This window comes from Schistocerca gregaria, chromosome 3, assembly GCF_023897955.1.
Source record: "Schistocerca gregaria isolate iqSchGreg1 chromosome 3, iqSchGreg1.2, whole genome shotgun sequence".
Taxonomy (NCBI): Eukaryota; Metazoa; Arthropoda; class Insecta; order Orthoptera; family Acrididae; genus Schistocerca; species Schistocerca gregaria.
The window spans coordinates 225,979,367-225,994,064 of NC_064922.1; the positions used below are offsets into that span (position 1 = coordinate 225,979,367).

General features: G+C 36.1%; 1 protein-coding gene across 1 annotated transcript in view; it reads left to right on the plus strand.

Annotated features, from left to right (window-relative positions):
* LOC126354379 (integrin beta-PS-like) overlaps positions 1 to 14,698 on the plus strand; it is a 150,723-nt gene that overhangs the window by 119,881 nt on the left and 16,144 nt on the right. The window contains exons 10-12 of the mRNA XM_050003979.1: positions 5,298 to 5,573; positions 13,866 to 13,986; positions 14,072 to 14,215. Of these exons, the coding sequence (XP_049859936.1) occupies positions 5,298 to 5,573; positions 13,866 to 13,986; positions 14,072 to 14,215 (541 nt within the window). The remainder of the gene's footprint in view (positions 1 to 5,297; positions 5,574 to 13,865; positions 13,987 to 14,071; positions 14,216 to 14,698) is intronic.

Genomic DNA, 14,698 nt, shown 5'->3' on the forward strand with positions numbered 1-14,698 from the left:
TTCTCTGTGAAAAAAATTTTGCTAAAAGTACTAAGTAGGCCACTCTTTAATCTGCAGCAGCAAACAAAAAATTGATGCTATAGTTCAGTTCAGAAATTTACCAAAAGAATAAATGAATTTGTGAGTCGAGGAAAATGGTCCTGTTATATGTTCTTCTTGCATATTGTTTGTGGTAGATTTTCATTGGTGTAAGACTGGAATAACCAATATTGTGCATATATGATCTAAAATGAAAGTGCACGAAATGTTAAATTTTGTGACATGTGAACAATGTTCTGAGTCTTTCATTTCCAGGCAAAATGAAAAGTCAGCAGAAATCAGATTCCCAGTATAAGTAAAAGATTAACAGTTACAATAATCAATAAGGGCATTTTTTTTCCTGAACTATTTCAGTTTCGTGTGGAACTGGATAAAGCCCCTCAGTCAAGCATTAGTACTCAAAGGCATTTCTAAAAAATGGTTCAAATGGCTCTGAAAACTATGGGACTTAACATCTGAGGTCATCAGTCCCCTAGACTACTTAAACCTACCTAACCTAAAGACATGACACACACACACACACACACACACACACACACACACACACACACATGCCCAAGGCAGCAGGATTTGAACCTGCGACCGTAGCAGCAGTGCAGTTCTGGACTGAAGTGCTTAGAACTGCTTGGCCACAATGGCTGGCAAAGGCATCTCTAAAACTCCAGAATGAACTACTGTGATACATGTTGAAAGTGTACGACAAGGAAATTCATAAGGAAATAAAACATGCAGATAATGGAATAATCATTGATGTAACCACAGATGTATCTTGTGAATTTCAATTGATCAGTGTTTTGCAGTAAATTGTTGATGGAAAACCCATAAAAGGTATTGGAACTCTGTTGATCCAGAAAGAATGCTCTTACTATCTTGGAATATATTCTGAAAGAAATTGAACTTTTAATTGGTGATTATTGAAAAAGCTAATGGCTCAGAGTTATAATGGTGCAAATGTTATGTATGGCAAGTCAAATTGGGTGCATAAATTAATAAAAGACAAATATCCTAATGCAAACTGTATTCACTGCAATGCAGATCAGTTCAACTTTGTAATGTCTGTGGCAACCTCTATTAATTGCAAAGCCAGCATCTTTTTTGCCCATATTTCAGGTATTCTTCTTTTAAAATTTGTCATGGAGATCTAATGTGTTGCACAGCATTGTTTACAAAAGCTTGGCCCGTATATCTGTCACAAGATGGAATTACCATTCACATGTAGCAAAGGATGTTTATGATAACAGGCAAGACCATATTTATTATTGTCATGGAAGTCATTGAAACAAGTAAGAGCATAAAACAGTCGTCTACTATTGAAAAACCTGATTCATTCAAATACAGACTGCAAGATGAGGGCTTGATTTTCTGTGTATACTTTTTACATAACATAACACCTCATGCAGACATGGCTCTTAATCAGTTTAAAAAATATATAACTGAACCAATTAAAGCAAAACAACAAATTTATAACTTTGAAATGGTAATGCAAAACATCAGAGATAACAATGACTCCATCAATAACCAAATAAATTTTGAAAACGGTGAAACAGTGCCTGCCAAGAGACCACAGGCTGCTGATGATTATAAAAATGGATATGCTTTAGAGGTGTGCAGTGCCATCCTTTCTGAAATAAAATTACATTTCCAGTTCACTAGACACCTCATTACAACCAATTTTTTGATGTAAATCAGTTTGACAAATAGATAGCAAACTTTCTATACAAATGCCTTGAGATTGGAAACAGAAGTTAGCAAAAGGATACTACAGAGCAAAGCAAATTACCAGTGTGTGTTGGGCTTAGTCTAGGGAATGGAGGTGCCAATGAAGTGTAAGGAAGTGCTATACAACACACACTTTACATCCATGCTGACATATGCATTGTAGACCTAGACAATGACAAGAAGAGAGGAGAGTAGAATCCAAGCCAGTGAAATAAAACACCTAAGAAGTATGAGAAGAGACAAAGTGAGGAATGAAGACATTAGGAAAAAATTTGCAGTAGACAAGCTGAATTAGAGAACTGAGAACAGGTTAAAATTATTTTGACATGTAAAGAGAATGAAAGATTACCAAAATGAATGATGGAGGCCAAGTTTGAGAGCAAGAGGGAGGTCCAGAGTAAGATGGATTGGCTCAATAAAAATCAGTCTAAGAAGTAATCTGGACTGGAACAAAACTGTTCTAGAAGAAGAAAAGTGGAAAGACAGGGGAAAGTGGAAAAGTACTGCAGATGTCCCAACCTAGCCTGATTCTGGATAAAGGGGAAACAATGGTGAAGATGAAATACCTTGAGATTATGGACACACATTCATTTCTGAAGAAGAGAAAGTTGAAGGGAGACCTTCAAATTTTCTGTGCTAGGCCTGCATTGATAACAGTTTCCAGTACCAGTACTGTCTATAATGACCTCCTCTTCTTCTCCTCTTCCTCCTCCTCCTCCTCCTCCTCCTCCTCCAGTACAATTCCACTTCTTTTACTGATTCTAGAGTTTGAGCGTAAACTGCTAATCATGTTACCTATCTCAACATCATAAGCTGAGTGGTACTTTTCAGTGCTCAAGAGGATGAAAACATTTCTACAACACACTATGAAAGAAAAACATCTGAGTTGCATAGGGGTGCTATCTTGTGAAAAATCATTCATGTGAAAAACTGAAATTTTCAAGTAAAAAAAAAAAGATTGATTTATTTGCCCACAAATGGATTTTCAGTTCCATTCCTACTAATTATTGCAAAGCTTGTCTCCCAAATTCATGAAGCTGCTGCTTTTGGTGATTACAATGCCTTTAGTTTTAAATGTTGGTTGGGGCAATAGGGCGATATGAGCACACACGTAAATGCATTTGCGTCTGCAAGAGAGATTTTTGGAGTTGCTGTTACATTTTACTTTCAAAGCATACATGAGAAAAAGAAACAACCTGTTTCTCTCTCTGCCCCCCCCCCCCTTCCCCTGCCCCCCTGCCCTGCCCTGCCCTGCCCTCTCTCTCTCTCTCTCTCTCTCTCTCTCTCTCTCTCTCTCTCTCTCTCTCTCCCCATTTGTGAAACCATATACAAATGCTTCCCAACTCATTATCCCAGAATATATGGAACACTTATTACGCATAAGAAGAGCACCATTGTAGTAAACATGTATTTTTGTTTCTCATCCATTTTGTATCTTTGATACAGAATATTATGAAATATATCAAATGGTTCAAATGGCTCTGAGAACTATGGGACTTAACTTCTGAGGTCATCAGTCCCCCAGAACGTAGAACGACTTAAACCTAACTAACCTAAGGACATCACACACATCCATGCCCAAGGCAGGATTCCAACCTGCGACTGTAGCAGTTGCGTGGTTCTGGACTGAAGCGTCTAGAACCGCTCAATCACCACGGCCGGCTGAAATATATCAGTTATTGCTGAGATTGTCTTATATGTTCAATGCTACCACATGAAGTTGCTAAACATATTATTTTTGTCGCTGCCAACTGCAGCCCTCAGTGGTTGCCACTGATTGCCTGAGAAGCTGAATGTCTCAAAAGTGAATTTGTTATTTAAAAGTGGCAACAAGTACAAACCAGTAATCACTATGGCTTCTAGGCATATGTATACACAGAAAGAACAGTACTGTGCTGCAGTTAACAAATAAGAAAAAGACCAGGGAAAAAACAATAGCAGAGTAGAAGTAAATTTAGACTTCTCCAAAGCACTAGATACTGTCAATCATGATATCCTTTTACAAAAATTGGAAGTGATAAGTATTCGCACAGCAGTAAAAAAAGTTGTTTGAATCATACCTACAAAACTGAACATGGCTCATAGGAATGATGTCAGCTCACTCCAACCATACAACCAATTCAAAAAAATTGGGAATAGAAGAATCACAAGGTAGTATTCTAAGTCACAAATTATTTCTTGTCTATATAAATTACATTCACACCTCAAATAGTGCAGACAGTGTATCACTAATTGCTGATGATACTAGAGTGATAATAAGTGCATCAAAGCAATTGCTGAGTGCAACTACTGATCGAGTCCTTAAGTATGTTCACTTTTGGCTGAATGCAAACAGCTTGACATTAAATATGAATTTAAAAAAATTACATGAAATTTGGGAAAATAAGTCGAAGTGTAAATCTACATCTGGTATTGGGGTACAAAACCATAGCAGAGTAACATCTGTAAAATTTGAGGATTCATTTGAATGAAAACTTAAGTTTTAATGATTGTGCAGTAAAACTTGCACACAAACTCATCATGTTTTGCTCTTAGAAGTTTGGCAAACATTTTTACCTCACAGGGTGCTACAATGGAATATTTTGGCTGTTTTCAGTCTTTTGCAACATACAGAGTAACATTTTAGGGCTCCACCACTTGCCACCGAAAACAATTTTCTTACTTACAGAAGAAGATCCAAATAAATATTTCATAGTCCTCCACAGAGACAGGGCAGACCCATGTTGCCCTTACAATGTATTTTATATCTTGGGGTACAACTTGCTCATAGCCACAATATCTAAAATGGCACAGCACTCCATACTCAGCACAAAAAAAAGGGGGCATGTGGCCCATATTGGCATTAAACTTTACAACAGGCAGCCAATCAATGTAAGTCAGTTAGATGATGGAATTAAATTTAATGCAGAGTTTTTTAAAAAAATACTATGCTAACAATGATTTAACTTGGTAGGTGACTATGTTGGCCAATAACATTTTTCTGGCCATTTTTTTTACTAAAGCAGAACCAAAAAATTGTATTTTGCCTATATACTTTTTCATTATATTTGCATATCTAATGAACAGCTGATGTCTGGTGTAAAATTTTATGGAATCCTTCTAGTATGTAGAAGGATTTTCTGGTTAGTGAGGACAAAAGTAAAGGCCTGTGAAAAACAGACCATACAAAATAACATAAGCATATATTTATATGAATTTGTCTTACTATACATTTTGTGACTCTGTATTGCTTTGTTTGTATTATTCTATCTTCATATTGGCATGTTCCCCTTCCTTGAAATGATTTCACACAAATTTATAGTACATTTGAACAACACTCATACAATATTTATTGTCTCTGGATGGATAAATAAAATAAATAAATAAAATATTTGTCATCTAATAAATAATTTTTAGGTAGAGTACCTGATAACAAGTAATTTTTCTGGAATTCTCATATTTATACCTTATGTATAACTATAGCCTTTAAATGATATTTATAGCCAAATACAAAATTTGTGTTAGTTTGAAAATCAACATAAAATTATATTTATTTGCAGGGTGTTAGTGGTGACTATTGTGAATGTGATGACTTTTCCTGTGAGGTGGTTAATGGTAAGATATGTTCAGGCCATGGCAGTTGTAAATGTGGTACATGCATTTGTGTGTTGCCATGGACAGGAAAAGCATGCCAGTGTTACAATAACAATGATTTATGCAAATCACCAATAACTGGAAAAGAATGTTCAGGCAATGGTCACTGTGAGTGTGGCAAATGTGTGTGTAAGACCACAGATGGACTTCCATATTCGGGAGATTTTTGTGAAAAGGACCCTGTAAGTATAAGAAAGGGTGGCACATATACTTAGTGCTAATGTTAATGTTACTGTATGTGTTCATAGCTACTGCTCAAATTATTAATCATCTTGCTGGGGTTGGAAGCTCATGTCACCAATTTTCCATGTTTGCAAGTGTTTCTTTTATTTTTTATTTTCTTCAATTTTTTTAAATCTACCTTCTCCAAAACACCTTGCCTGTTTCCTTTTTTATTCTTTACTCAAAAATATTTCCACACCTATGTATCATCTTCAGTGATTCTTATTTTGCATCTGAAATGGCATTAGTTTTTAAGTTAATGCAGTTGCAGAAATAAAACAAATCTACTGAAATGGCACATAGGTTGTGATGAAGTAAACTGGGATATTTTTTACTTCCCCTCTTGTTTTGCCATCTGCCTCCGTAAAATTCATTTTTTTCAGTTTTAACTAATTAGCATTAACATACATGAATATAATCTGCATTGTCATAAAAGAGAAAGTTGGCTGTCAGATTTAAAGAATATAACACCAGATCTAATTTGTGATTAGTTTTATTGATGTAATTGATTTTCTAATTAATTTCAACTATCCCTAGTTAGTATCTTTTGTTATAGGGCGAAATCAATGATTGTTTTGTAACTTAAATTCTATTGTTGATGTATAAACAAGTATAAATTCTGTACTAATTGTACACATTTGGGGGAACAACTAACAGTAATCTCAAAGGATCTACTCGGCTCTATTTGAAAACATGATACCAAAGCCAGCCCTTAAGTAATTCCAAAGTAATTAACAGTTTTGTCAAAAGTATTGTTTGTGTAAATATATATGTTAATTTCATGATGTAAACAAATAATTTGGCCTAACTCTTGCAGTAGAAGAAACTGTTAAAAAGATGCAATTTTTCAATATATTCAGTTAATTTAATGAGTTAAGTTTTAATTGTAATTTCTGTAAATTTAACTTTAAACAATGCGTAGTTTCAGTACCTATTATTGTGATGATATGTAAGGGTCCAATTTTTGGTCATGAGACAGTCAGACCACAGCCGAGTTTCAGATGAGGAACCTGTGTTGGTTAGAATGACAACAATGCATCAACTTAACAGTGAAATATGTGTTACACCAATAGGCCATGTTTTAAAGCAATGACAGTGTCTGTTCAATTTATTTAAAAGACTGTGAACTGTGTGCTTAGGCTTTTACTGCTCATAGATGTTCAACAGTAAACTATTGTAGCAGTATGTGGATGTTTGCCTGAAAACTATTAATGAGGCTTGTGAAAACTTTAAACAGTAGTGTACTGGCCATATATTAAATGTGTATATGGGTGGTTGTGAAAAGTGAAAGTAAACTGCTGTGAAACACAACAGTGCCTCTGTTGGCTACATCATGTACAGTAGACAGTAGTTGCACTTACACCCTTAATTTTTCAGCCAGTACATTGACACTGTGGACAACCTATGAAATCAACAAAGTATGTGAACCGCTACAAGGTGTCAAAGCATGTTTTGTTGAAGAACACATAAATGAAAAACATTATATTTAGCTTAAGATGGTGTGTTTAAAAACATGAAGCTAGAATTATCACTGTTAAAATCTATTGCTGTACTGGTACTTGTTGATTGATATAACCACTAGCAACTATGCATCTTTGTTTAATTTTATATAATTTTTTTAATGCAAAGATAATAGTCAATGTAAAACTCTTAATATTGTCAAATAACATATAGTTACAAAAGTTACACTTCTTAAATAACTTAGAATATAAAAACTGTAAATGAAAGTGACCTGATTATCAACTGCATGTCATAGTTATGATAACTGGTATTTTATCACTGAAATTTGAAGAGATATTGTGCTAAACCAACTACACACATCAGCAGCAATATGGATATTTATTATTCCTGTAAAAACTAATACTTCATTTTCTGACATAACTGTGCTTAAAGACATGGTGTGTACAGGGGAATAAAATACATGCAACTTCTCCCATGCAGACAGGCCACCAGCGATTACAGAAAGAAAACCTCGAATTAAAATGACCTGGTCATCCACAATGGACAATGGATTTGGGGTCAACATTCATCCTGCTCCCTCTAGAATACCCAGGTGTTGTGAAACATCAGCAAATCTTGGTATAGAAAAGTAAATATGTCAACACTGGCAAAGAAAAGGTTACAAACTTAATACAGGATAAACAAAAATCAAATATAGGCCTTGAAACATTCTCTCACTTTATGCCCTCCAATGCTGCAGTAGTGTTGACTGAGGCACTAAATGTGTATGAGCTTGACACAGTAGCACTCCAAGACATAAGGCAACCAGGAGAGGAGTTGGACAAACAAAAAATCCAAGTAACTCATTCTGCAACAGAGATAGAGACGGAACTAAAATAAAGTTGGACCATAGTGCCCAGTAGAATAAGGGCCAGAATCTTGGATATTAGAACACTAAATGAGAAAGTCTACATAATGAGACTTGAAGGAAAGCTCAAAAATAAGAATGGTATCTCATTACGCATCAACAGGAGACAAGTATGAGAATGGTAGTTTCTATACCACCACTGAATCAATAAACAAAAGAACATCTTTGAATAAAACTCAAAATCTTTTTCTGGGAAGTAATTGTGTAAGTAAGTTGTGAAGATATAGGAAGGCCTTGCTTTGAACCCTACAATCTGTATGGCAACTCAAAGGGTAATGGAACAAAAGTGATTAATAATTCCAGTTACGGTCAAGAATCTGAGGGTAGGCAGTACCTATTTCACCTAGAAAAACACTTATAAAATTACGTAACAACGGAAAATCCAGGATGAAATGTAACAATATTATGAAAAGGATAGTTGCTACTCACCATATAGTGGGGCGCTGAATCACAGATAGACAAAAAGACCATCACAAAATGAGCTTTCAGCCAAGAAGTCCTTTGACAAGAATAGGCAACAGTTACACAAACATACACACACATGACTGTGTGTGTGTGTGTGTGTGTGTGTGTGTGTGTGTGTGTGTGTGTGTGTGTGTGTGTGTGTGTGGTTTTTCTATTTATGACAAACGCCTTGTTGGCCAATGCCGACTAGCAACTATCCTTTTCATAATATTGTTATAAAATTACCTAGTATTCATGTGGCCAAACAACTCAAGCCTAAATCACTTCCTGGTAGCTACCATACATAAAAGCACAGTAGAAAAAGAATATGAGGTGTAGTAGATATGAAGTGTAGTAGGTTCAAATCATTTTCTGCCATTGGCACATTCAGAAGAATGGACCAATGGACTGAAGAATAAGAATTCTGGATTTAATGCAAATGTTGATTTGTTGGACAAGACCGCCATTAAACAATGATTCTCAGTAAAAATGCACAACATTTTTTTGCTATGTAATGACTTCTATATGTGGGAAGAGGATATAACAGACATGTGATCATACCTCAAGGAAGGAATCCTGGGAAGCTATTAAAGCCATCAAGATGGAAACAGAAGTCTTGAAGCTCGTAAGATGGAGAGAAGCTGTCAGAATGATTAAATAAACGAAATAGAAATAACTTACCAGCACAGGAGCTAAAACAGTGAAGGAATCAATATGACACAGCTGTTAGGTATGAAAGAGGAAGACCAGGGAGACAAGGAGAAACTCCCGCGAGCAATAAAACAGGAGGAGCTGAAGAAGGTAGAACAACTGGACATGAGGAGCTTCTTCGAAATTGCCATGAGCTTCAAGAAATTGTATGGTGGAAAAAATGAATTGTTTCAAGACAAAACGGGAATGCTCAAAGTACATGAAAAAAGGTACTTGAAGGTGGTAAAAAATATTTCAGTAACCTGTGGAATACTAAGACAACCACCACTGTGGAATACTAAGACAACCACCGCAACTCACATAAAAGAAAAGAGGAGTAAATTCAGAAAAAACTTGGTAAGGGATTAAGTTGAACCAGCACTGAAGGAAATTATGAAAGTTTCGAAGAAAATAAAAAATGGAAAGACACCAGAAATTGACTGTAAACAGACAGAGGTTGTAACAGAAGGTGGAATATGAATGCTTGGAAACGTACATAAATCGCTAATTTGTATATGGAGAACGGGGAAAACCCGAAAGGATGGAAAATATTAGTCATATGCACAATCCTCAAGAAAGCATCAGATATACTAATTACAGAGTAATTGCACTTCTCAATCTGGCTTATAAGATTGCAAGCTTACTAATACTGAAGTGGCTCATGCCATAAATGAAAAAAAAAAAAAAAAATACTCTTAATTTCCAGCAAACAAGTTTTGAAGATGAAGGTCAGCAACTACATACTATAAGTCAAAAATTTGTAAAAAAGATGGAATAATGAAAAAGTGACACATTGTTTCTTGATGACTTTCAAAGAGTGTATCATAATATTAGAAGCAAGCAGTTTGGAAAAAATGGCGTGTGCTACAGTAAAGAGCAGCTTATCCAGCTGATATGTGTGTGTGTAGCTCTATAGGTGACTGTAAATGGTGAAATGTCTGACAGACTCAATGTACATTCAGTAAACCAACAAGATGACAGGCTTTCTCTCCTGCTGTTTAATCTGATGCCAGAAAGAGCTTCAAAGGAGTGACAAACTTGGGTATGAACATTTGACTATGCTGAACATAACTATTTGAACTTATGGTGGTGGTGTTTTACTTATAGGCCAGGGTGATCATAAAATTTTAATAAGAAAACTACAAAATTCCACGGATGAAATCATGTCTTCACAATAGAAAACAGAAGATCACATTAGCAAGTGATACCAAAGGAATAAAACATTAATTAAATTTAGTGCACTGGTAGCAACAACAGCTTTATCCCAGTTGGGCAGCTAGTCAAACTGTGTTTGGATGACATACTGGTATGCAATTTCACAGTGCTTCAAGTTTATGGCAGAGTTCATCAGTCATAGCGGCTAGTTACAGGTGATGTGCCACTTTCACACCAACCCATTACCAGGTTATTTTCAACAGATGATATATCTGGAGCAAATGATGGCTAGAGAAATGGTCATCCAGTGTATCAAGTTAAGTCAGCACAGCACAGCTCTTGCATTATCTTGTTGAAAGATAATATTAAGGAGACTCTGAAAATAGCGACTAGCCTTAAAATGTCAGAAATGTAAAATCAGCTGTGCAATTACCATATGCAAATCAGAGATGATCCTATTGTGTGGCACCCTATACCATCATGCTAGGTGCTGGACCCATATGATGAGAACAAATGCAGTCCAGTAATGTTCAATCTCATCGAGACCTCCACACAAGGTAACCTCATGCTTTATGCACAACCATGACTCATCTGGAAAGATTATGTGGTGCCACTTCTGCACCCCACAGTGCTGTTGGGCACTTCTGTCATGCCTCTTTCTGCTGCCGTGTCAAAGGAACCTGCAACAAGTTCATAATGTTCACAGACCCTGGGGCTTCAGACATCTCCTGATTGAAGATACAGGATGTGGCTGTAAAACTCAGCATGATTGTGTCAACAGTCCTCTCAGGCACCATTCACATGGGTTGCTGGGATCCAGCTGAGTGTTGAGTATGGCCTCTTGAACCCACTGATTCCATATCTACATGACAGTTTGCAAGGTGCTGTCCAATGGGAGGAAACCATTGATTCCATATCTATATGACAGTTTGCAAGCAGCAATATAGCAGAACAATAAACTGGAATCTCTGCCACTGTTGATGTCTGACTCATATCACTAAATGTTCTTCTTATTATACGAGGCCTACTACTATCTTGTCACAAACAACAAACATCCAAATGCAGTTTCCAAATGAGAAACATGCTACAGATGGTAGGTAGATTCTCTTTTTCCTCAGTATTTTCTGCAGTTGTGCTGAAACACTAATCATGTGTATATCCAAGCATATAGTATACTTCATGCAACTTTGACATTATTGCATGTTGTCTTTAAAGGTATTGCAATATTAATGGCCAGCAGTGTACAAAAATGATGTACAAAAGACTCTCGAGAACTCATCAAAAACTGTGATTTTTGCTGATGGTACTATATAGGTGCCTTTCTCATTTTCCTTCACAGGCTTGTCATGTTATTCTGAATTCGGCAATGTTAGTTGTAGAAGGTGGCCAAATGTCCTTCCTGTTGCCACCTCTTAACCCACAGAATGGAATTTGTGTATGCTATCTGGCTGCATCTAGTGTTATCCCATGTGAAATATGAGAACTTTTTTAAATGTTTACGAATTATGAAACTGAAGTGCGACATTGTTACCAGTCTGGCATTCACCTAGATGGATGTGGAAAACTGGATGATACTAATATAGCGATAAAGGGGCCAAACACATCCATAAGAGGCACACCCAGGAACATGTTAAAAAATTTATAACAAATTGAGATGGCACCTACACACAGATGAGTCAACTAACAAGCACTTAGAAATCACTCTTAGTTATTTGACCTGTAGACAAAATTGTTAGCACATGATGTATTTTTTTTAAACAATGCTGTCATTTGGTGTAATCGGAAGTGTGCAATAAGACAGTTATGAACATCACACAGAAGCCCCTTCAGGAACTCTGAACTTTTTGCTTGCATACCAATACATTAACTCCATGATAGTACTAGTCATCAGTAATAATAGTAAATTTTGTATGAGGTGTGAAATTCAGAGACATTTCAAAAGCAAATTAAAAGAGCACCTTATTTGCCATTCCTTCTGTGACTTACTAGAATATTTGATCTCAAGGGACATAAACTCTGTTAAGATAAATGCTCATATGAAACATATTTTAACTTTAGCAGCATACAGATAGCTAACCGTGGCATCTCATAATAAATATGAAGTAATACATGAAAGGAGCAGCTGAGTAGTGTAAGAAGTGAAATAGTGATTTTTTTCAGAATAATTGATTTGCTTCTAACATAAATTTGTAAATGAAACTAGAATTAAATTCCATGTTAGTAGATGAGCACTACTCATAAATGGTTGTTAATATATTTCACAATTTAACCTGTAGTGACTGATTCTGCCATTTATGATATAACTTGACTCATTCTACCTCCCTGACACCTCTCTTTTATGATGGATTTATGGAAGATGATGTGTAAATAAGTGAGTGAATCCACAAGAAGTGTGACATCCACATGTACCAAGGTTGCAGGCAAGGAACTTTTGATATGTAAAGAGTGATGTTTGTGCAAATGGAAGTATCATTGGTGACAGGTAGCTTTGATAATCACAGACATTTATATTGAACTGCCTGCATGGTCATGATCAGTAAAGGAAGTCAACTGGTTGAAATGAGGTGGACCAAATGAATCAGATTTCAGGATGGGTGTTGAGTTGCTGAAAGAAAAATCTGAGAATGTTGTCCTTATTACAGGTCTACAATGAGATGACAAAGTCATGGGATACCTACTAATATCATGTCAAACCTCATTTTGCCCAGATTAATAAAGCAGCTCGACAGATGGTCTCAGCAAGCTGTTGGAAGTCCCCTGCAGAAATATTGAGCCATGCTGCCTCTATAGTTGTCCATAATTGTGACAATGTTCCAGTGCAGAATTTTGTGCACAAACTGACATCTCGATTATGTCCCATAAATGTTCGATGGGATCTGGGTGACTGGACTGCAAATGTTAAGTGAAGGTCATCAGCCACTGCATTGTCCATGGTGAGAGATAATGTCCAAAATTATGTATTCCTGGCACACTCTTGACAGTGTGGCTCTCAGAATATTGAATTCCCTAATGATTTCCGAAATGGAATGTCCTGTGCATCTAGCTCCAACTACTAATCCACATTCAGAGTCTGTTAATTCTCACTGTGATGCCATACTCATATCAGAAAGCTTTTCACAGGAACCACCTGAGTCCAAATAACAGCTCCAACAATGCATAGCTCTTTTATACCTTGTGTACATGATACCACCACCGTCTGTAGATGTACGTATTGCTATCCCATGGCTTTTGTCACTCAGTGTATATCAAAAGGATGTTTAGAATTACACAAATGTAGCTTTGCAGTGTTGGTAGGAGCTGTAAGAAAATAAAATTCATCAGCCATCTTTAGTTTGTCCTTCCAGTTATAATCTCAAAAGATGATTAATTGTTGATATTTAAATAATGGCAGGTATTAAGACTAAAACAGGAGCTACACTAGCTTTTGGTCAAATCCAGGATGTATTATGTTAACTTATAAATTAGAAATGTTATTGTAACTTTTTTTATCCTTGTCATATGAGAATTAGCGTTCATGCAGTAGATCTGCACATGTATCAAAATACTTGTAGACTGCCTCTAAAAATAGGTTATCATCATCAAACATATATTTCAGGTTAGTGGTTCCAAATGTGATACTCTAAGGGATTGTGTTAAATGCATGATTGACAATGAAGAAGTCAAGGATCGGTGTGTAAACTGCAACTTCACTTTCACACTGACAGAGAGTGTTGAAGGTATCACAATTTCCATATTTGAAACTAAAATACATCCTTAAAATGTCTATTGTCACTCACAATCTACTGTTTGTGTGTATTTCAGTCAATGAAGAAAATAATGAGGTCCAGTGCTTCATAGAAGGTGAATGCAAACGTTCATTTGTGTACTACACAAATGAAATGAATGGAGAAGTAGTGGTACGAGCATCAAGGAATGAAATCTGTCCCCAGAGGGCCAACATAGCTTGTATGTACTGATCTCCAAAACTTTAAAATTGCTCATTATTTCAGTTATCTGACTGTTATCATGTGGAATATTAGCTATGTAGATTTTTATTTCAACATGAAGTATCCCGGTGTGTGCAGCTTATATATGAACAAAATTGTACACACTGCTGTTAGGCATCCACATCTCCTCACAGAACATTGAAGTCTGAGGATAGCCCACTTTGTAAAGCAGGATATGTGGTGACCTGTGATAGATCTGACAACAGAGTTAGGCAGAAATAGTGCAGGCAGAAATGTTTTGGAGCACAATATCCAGTGCACATTGTTGAACATGGTGCTGCACAGCAGATATGTACATGTAAAATGTGATTTATTAGTTTCATTACATACAATGTATGAATCATATGATCTGTTGTACAGGAGACATGTCAAGTTTAGCAAAAATATAATGTATAATGATTTACAGAAATTCTTTTTACACTATTTTAATAACAATGCCAAT